Source organism: Sorghum bicolor, chromosome 5 (genome assembly GCF_000003195.3).
Source record: "Sorghum bicolor cultivar BTx623 chromosome 5, Sorghum_bicolor_NCBIv3, whole genome shotgun sequence".
Classification (NCBI taxonomy): domain Eukaryota; kingdom Viridiplantae; phylum Streptophyta; class Magnoliopsida; order Poales; family Poaceae; genus Sorghum; species Sorghum bicolor.
The window spans coordinates 34,314,315-34,321,540 of NC_012874.2; the positions used below are offsets into that span (position 1 = coordinate 34,314,315).

General features: G+C 39.4%; 1 protein-coding gene across 1 annotated transcript; it reads left to right on the forward strand.

Moving 5' to 3' along the window:
- On the forward strand, nucleotides 964-6,980 carry LOC8155324 (probable bifunctional methylthioribulose-1-phosphate dehydratase/enolase-phosphatase E1). The gene is made up of 12 exons (XM_002489084.2): nucleotides 964-1,376; nucleotides 2,088-2,224; nucleotides 2,313-2,408; nucleotides 3,180-3,299; nucleotides 3,785-3,874; nucleotides 4,590-4,751; nucleotides 4,961-5,113; nucleotides 5,214-5,363; nucleotides 5,459-5,560; nucleotides 5,953-6,062; nucleotides 6,262-6,380; nucleotides 6,622-6,980. The coding sequence occupies exons 1-12, from the start codon at nucleotides 1,154-1,156 to the stop codon at nucleotides 6,711-6,713; spliced, it is 1,554 nt and encodes a 517-aa protein (XP_002489129.1). The 5' UTR covers nucleotides 964-1,153; the 3' UTR covers nucleotides 6,714-6,980.

Consider the following 7,226-nt stretch of genomic DNA (forward strand, 5'->3'; position numbering starts at 1 on the left):
ACGATGATATCTATATTCAACGGTGATGCCATATTCAACGGCGACAGGATGGATCCATATGAGTGTGTGCACGGGAGCCTCGATGTGGCTGTGCGGGAGAGACAAAAAGCAAACGGGAATTCGAGACCGTTCTCTTGTCTTATAAGACGTATCTTTTTTATTATAATAATATTTTTCTTTTATAATAAAACAACGAATAGTATTTTTAGCTATGATTTTTCCAGACAAACAAATAAGCTCAAAAAGAAAACTAGTGGAGGAGAGCATCTCGTAGGCCACCGTCGATTTCATTTCTTTGATCTTTGTTATATCCCGATCCACATGTCTGGCTACTCCACTGTGCTCTGTCACCTATGGCCTTGTTCTCGTCACATCAAATCTTACGACGCATGCATGGAGCATTAAAGATAAAAATAATAATTAATTACATAGTTTTTCTGTAATTTGTTAGATGAATGCGAGCCTAATTAGTCTATGATTGGACAATATTTGTCAAAGATAAACGAAAGTATTATAATGTCTATTTTGTAATTTTTTTTCAACTAAACGAGGCCATATGTTACACATGGAATCTTGTGCTATTTGATCATTTTAGTATGGAGTGAGTTTTTTTAGTATGGATAAAATTTGAATTGTAAACATATGATTATTTTAGTATGGAGGGAGTATTTTTCTTTAGTTCAAACATGCCGCGGTGAGATTTGCTATCACGAATTATGCTGGCATATTTCACCGGGCCCCACCTGTCCCGCAGCCTATTTCACGCCTCCTCCCCGTGACAATGGTCTTGATCGTGCCACTTACAGCTACCCAAAACCGTCTAGTCGCCACTACTTTTTTGACTGACAATACGGTCCCACGCCCCGCATCCTTTGCTTCTCCACCTGCCACAGAAGCGGGTAGCCCGCAATGTCGAGTAACAAAAGTAAAGCCGCCTCCCGGTTGCCGATGCCGATTATTCCCGTCCCGTTTAACCCCTAGCACCGTGCCCGAGATTCCCCGCGGATGACTCACTGACGAGTGGGCCCGCTCTGCGAAACCTCGCAAGCACTAATCGAGCCGCCTCGGCTGCACTGCACTCGGCGAGAATAAGACAGCCCCGCACGCAGCTCGAATCCCGGCACGTGAGCGGCGGAAGAGGGGACGGACGGCCATGGCTTGCGGCGGGTGCAGCTGCGAGGCGGCGGTGGGGGCGACGGCGTCGGAGGCGTACCTGGAGGGGGAGCCGGTGCGGGAGGCGCGGGAGCTGGTGGCGGAGCTCTGTCGGCACTTCTACGCGCAGGGATGGGTCACGGGCACCGGCGGCAGCATCACCGTCAAGGTCAACGACCCCGCCGTGCCGCTCGCCGACCGCCTCATCGTCATGTCACCCTCCGGTAACCAGCGATTCACCTTGGATTCCTCCCCCTGCCCACCCTTTTGTGGCCTTTGGGGGCGCATGTCACCTGTTCGATGAATTGCAGCGTAGTGAATTAGACACTGCTGCCGAGCGCTGCTGTCACCCAGTTACTTGGCTTATGCCATATATCTCCACGTTCACGTGCAAAGCTTCTGATTGACACCTTTTGTTGATCCAAATTATGTTCATGGCCTGGCCAGGCCAACTGGCCAAGTGGTTGTCAATTAAAAGGGATTTTTAACCAAATTCAAGTTAAAGTTTTGAAACAACTGAAAGAGGTTGTTTCACTGGATGGTCTGCCATAGCACCAACTTAACTTAAGTTTGAGTTTTTGAAGTGTGCACTGTTTAGCTTATATCTCAGTTCAGTCCAAAGTTGAGCTCATGGTATACTGTGAGTTGTGCATTGGGTTGTACTTGTACCACTGACACAATATCTCTTTAGATGTCCAATGTTGGGCTATCTTAAGCAGTTCAGGTTTTAAGGCATATACGATATCAACCGGAGTCCTTAATTGTATCATATTGCTGTCTAGTGCCTTTGCTGCTAGTTAGTGGGTCAAAATGCAATGTGTGAAAGGAAAACCGATTTTATACCTAATATTCTGCCAGCACCAAGCTTCAAATTTGAGGATAAGTAGCTACTGTAGTTCATTCCAGTGACAATAAATGTTGTTGATCTCTTTCAGGTGTGCAGAAGGAGAGGATGGTAGCAGAGGACATGTATGTGATGGCTGCAGATGGAAAAGTGCTTTCTGCGCCAGTAGCAAAGCCATGGCCAAACAAGCCTCCAAAGTGTACGGACTGTGCTCCTCTGTTCATGAAGGTTTGTGAATGCTCTCTTTGTTTTAACTTTTGCTGTTGCTTCTGCTTGTTTTGATCTGAAAACTCTAGATTGCTTTGGTGTTTTGAAGGCGTATCTGATGAGAGGAGCTGGGGCTGTCATTCACAGCCATGGAATGGAGACTTGCATTGCAACAATGCTCAACCCTGGTGCAAAGGAGTTCAGGGTAATTCCTATTGTCCAAGTGTCTTCAATCTGATTAAATGTGTGAAACTGAACATTTTGTGATATCTTTATTTCCACGGAAAAACCTTCTATGGTTATTAACATTTATCTTCTGAGGTTTTAGATGTCATTAAACAGTCTAATCATTTTTAAATTATATTCACAACATGCTTCTGTTTCATGCAATTTATTTCAACAAGAAAGCATGAAACTGCAACATAAAAATAAACAATGCTACTTCATTCAAATTGTAAGTCGTTCTGGCTTTGCTAGATATAGCTTTTATTATGTATCTACTATCTAGACATAATGTATATCTAGATCTAGGTGTGTAGCAAAAGCTATGTATCTAGAAAAGCCAGAATGACTTACAATTTGGAATGTAGGGACTAAGGAGTACCTTTTTTTGCATGCACAGACTAATTTCAACAGTGATTGCATGCATACATGCATAAGCTAGTTGGATTGAACCAGTGATCTGGACAGTGGCTTCATACAAATTCCATTAATTCTCCATACAGCTTAGTGTAATGTTAATAAATGTATGGGAAAGAACTAAAAGTGGCAGGGATGTTCTGAGAATCCACTAACATGTAAAATGATAATTTAATTTGTCGGTAATATCACACCCTAGCTGGAAATTTGATTATATACTATGGCCAGGATTTAGAAACTAAAATTCATAGTAGATTTTATTGTATGCTAAAATAGTTGTGGTAAGAAAATCCTTATTTGACTAGATACTGATGGTCTGATGCTGATCTTACTGCAGATGACCCACATGGAAATGATCAAAGGAATCAAAGGTCATGGCTACCGTGATGAATTGGTCATTCCTATTGTTGAGAATACTCCTTATGAGTATGAGCTCACCGACTCCCTAAGTGAGGCGGTATGCTATCAAACTCGTATCTTTCAATCCTCTCAATCCTAGAGACCAAATCTATAGGTGCAGATACAATCTTATGCTGTTTTGGAGTTTTAGTTCTTATGGTGCAGATAAGATATCATTCCAGCATTGGGCTTAAGGTTAAGGATTTGATTCCAAATTCCCTGCCTAACAGGCTTCTAGGGATAGCCTTATAAGTTATAACAAAGATTCGAGGCTTATTAAGTCTCTAGCACATTGTTTTTAAATTATTTGATGATAAATGGGGAAAATTACTGGTTTATTATTTTATGTTCATAGCCTCTGATTATAGTTACTGTAACAATTTAGTCATCATCATAAACTATGAGCCCAATTAGTTGTTTTCTACAATACTGTTTGATTTATCTAGAGTTTGAGCCAAGACCACGTATTCTTGAATCTTGATAACAAAGTTGTGATGAGTATTTTAGATGTATGTAGGCCATTGATACAAAATTATTTAACAGATTGCAGCATACCCAAAGGCAACTGCTGTGCTTGTAAGGAACCACGGAATATATGTATGGGGTGACTCTTGGATCAATGCCAAGACACAGGTGTGCTTTCTATCTTTTGACTTTCTGCAGTTGTTTTAAAATGCGCTGGACTCTGACTGTTGCCTACCATTCTTTTGATGACCTCTCACTGTTATTGTTATCTGTGTTTCGGCAGGTTAGGCTTCTGGTTCCTTCATTTCAAAAATTCAAAACCTCTTATATTGATATTCTTGGATGGTTAATTTTAGCATATAGTTATTCTGATTAGGTAAAAATAAAATGTAACTGTTTATTACAACTAGGTTACTCTTTGATACTCCTTTTCCCCTAGAAGTTAACTTGCCTTATAAAAAATTTTACATGACTATAAGCTAATAAGGTGAATCTTGTTATGCAACTTTTGACTTGGATACAAATTTGGATTCAGTTGGCACTATGTATATAATGAAGTGGGACACATAATACCCTTAACTTGATTTGATGATTTCATTAATCCTTCATTGCTGCATGATATCCAGGACTGCTTTGGCCTCCGGGATTACCAAATGAAGGACTTCATTTGGATGACACTCTAAATTTCCTGAACTAGATCTTGTCTCTTTTAAAAGAGAAAAAAAAATGTATCCATACCATTATATTCATGTGAAGTCTTCTAATTCATAAGAGCTGTTCGTTTAAATGTTTCCATTATGTCTGCTATGTTTAGAGATAATTACATGATTCCTATTTATGTGAGTGGAGATGTGAACTTCATTTTTATGGCCTTGCATTTCAGGCTGAATGCTATCATTACCTTTTAGATGCTTGCATCAAGCTCTATCAGCTGGGTATTGATTGGACAACTCCTGAGCATGGTCCAATAAACAATGCAAAGAGACAGCGCAGCATTTTGAGCTCTGAAATTCCTAATGGATGTCGTGCTGCTGATTCATCAAAGGTTATTTCATTGTCCCTATTATTTTGGGAATACCATTCATGATACCTGTAGGATTTTTACTTTGCAACTGTCCATAGCATTATGTCAAAATAAACCTGTCTGTAGTATTTCTGTAATTTTTTTTGAAGCTCTGTTGTTTTCCTTAATGCTTTTGTGATTGCTATGTCTTTTCTGTTAAACTTAGCTCGACCTTTTTTCTACTGTCGCAGTGTGTTGTACTAGATATTGAGGGGACAACCACTCCAATATCATTCGTGACTGATGTTATGTTCCCTTATGCCCGTGATAATGTACGAGAACATCTGACTTCTACGTTTGATTCTGAGGAAACTAAAGACGACATCAAACTATTGCGCATCCAAGTAAGTAATGAAGCGTTAACAAGTTTTTGAGTGATGCTAATAGTTTACACTGGTTGTTTTGTTTATTAATGTTCTAACAAACAAGTGGTCAACTATTCAGATTGAAGATGATTTACGAAATGGGATTTCTGGGGCTGTTCCAGTTCCACCCGATGAGGCTGGCAAAGAAGAGGTTATCAATTCATTGGTTGCCAATGTTGAATCGATGATTAAAGCAGACCGGAAGATCACACCATTGAAACAACTTCAGGTAGCTTAGTTTACAATTCACATTCTTGGTCACTTTTGCAAGCATATTAATTTTCTCTTTGGTATAGTTCAGCTGTTCTAATTGGTCAAATTCAGGGTCATATTTGGAGGACTGGATTTGAAAAGAAAGAACTACAGGGAGTTGTCTTTGAGGATGTGCCTGTGGCGCTAAAGAACTGGCATTCTAGTGGCATAAAGGTATCTCTTTGCTCTAATTCATGTGTATTGTGAAAAGCTGATTGTCCAGGCTCTAGAAAAATACGACATAGATTTTAATTATAGAAGATCAGTGCTAAAAATGCTCAGTGCTTCAAGATTTATTGTAAAATGGAACTTATTTTTCCTGTTAGTAGGTTGTCACAAGACTCACAACTCACAAGGCTGATTAAATTTAGTGCAACATGAAAGGGAACACTGGGAAAGTGTGTTTTTTTTTTTCCCAAAAGGGTTTGTTAAGCTACCACATTCATCTCAGTTTTGTAAATTATAGCTTTCTGGTTAAGTTAGCACAACAATATGCATTCCTTAGTTTGTAAAGAGCGTGCAACCGTATTTTCTCATGATGTTAAATTATGAATACTTGTCATTAGGTCTACATATACTCAAGTGGAAGTAGAGAAGCACAAAGGCTGCTATTTGGCAATACAACATATGGTGACCTGCGAAAGTTCCTGTGTGGGTATTTTGATACCACCACTGGGTAAGCTCTGGATTTCTTGTTGTAGTAGCCTATAATTTTATAGAAGATTCAACACAAGGAAAAAAAAGATTTTGTTCCCTTAAATACAGAAAAACTAAAGATAAAATATGATTTATTTGGTGATAGATTTCTTGTTCCATTCATCTGCCAATCTATTAAAAAGTTAACATAAGTCATGATTGCCATCTTTTATATACAGAAACAAAAGAGAAACAAGGAGTTATTTTGAGGTCTCTCAATCACTTGGGGTGGACAGTCCATCTCAAATCTTATTTATCACCGATGTTTTCCAAGAAGCTGTTGCAGCAAAAAACACTGGTAATGACTAGTTCCATTTAATAGCCTTGTCGAAAGTTTTACAGTTGATGTTATTATAATCATGTGTTCGTGTTGTGGTATCATTGTAGTTTTAGGGCCTTTACTTATGACCTTGTGAGATAAGCTGGCTATGCTTGTTTATTTGCTCATCGCATTGGTTGTGTTTGTTTTTTTGTTCCCATATTTTTCTAGCTACTAGAAAATTCAGAATTATTATTGTCTATTTAACCATATCTTTCAGGTTTTGAGGTGATAATCTCCATTCGCCCAGGAAATGCTCCACTTCCTGACAATCATGGTTTCCGCACTATCAAATCATTCAGTGAGATCTGAGGAATATGGTGATCTGCACATGTCTGGATATATGTAATAAGCAGGTGCTTCCTGGGTTATAATATTAGCCCGCGGACCAGTTCATGCAGTGGTAACAGTATAACGCCGCAGCATGGCATGTAATACTAAGTTGGAATGGCGAAATAAAAACTTTGGTCCGTTGTATAATTGTAGCTAAGCTGCAACCGGAGAGTTTGCATTTCCTTGTTCATCGTCTGTAGGTTGTGACTGTGATCATTTTTATTAGTTACTATACGTTTCTGCCTCTATGCTTCTCTAGTTACCTTAGAGCATCTCCAAAGACTTTGACAAATTGACTTGGCATTTGTTGTTATTTGCAAACTCCCATAACAAAATACAAAAGATAAAAATAGGTCATCTCCAAGAGAATTGATATTTGGACTTGGCAAATGATAAAAATAGAAGGTCTCCAGGCGTGCGCGCTTTCCTCGCGCGTGACTTTCCTCGCGCGATTGGGTTTGCAAAGCCATCCACAACTTGGCATTTTTGTCA

What these genes read in the sequence shown, in the direction of transcription:
- LOC8155324 (XM_002489084.2), top strand. Translation starts at nt 1,154, where the DNA reads ATGGCTTGCGGCGGGTGCAGCTGCGAGGCGGCGGTGGGGGCGACGGCG. An exon ending in GTGCTCCTCTGTTCATGAAG is followed by an intron (nt 2,225 to 2,312) that starts GTTTGTGAATGC and finishes GGTGTTTTGAAG; the next exon opens with GCGTATCTGATGAGAGGAGC. An exon ending in TATTTTGATACCACCACTGG is followed by an intron (nt 6,063 to 6,261) that starts GTAAGCTCTGGA and finishes TTTTATATACAG; the next exon opens with AAACAAAAGAGAAACAAGGA.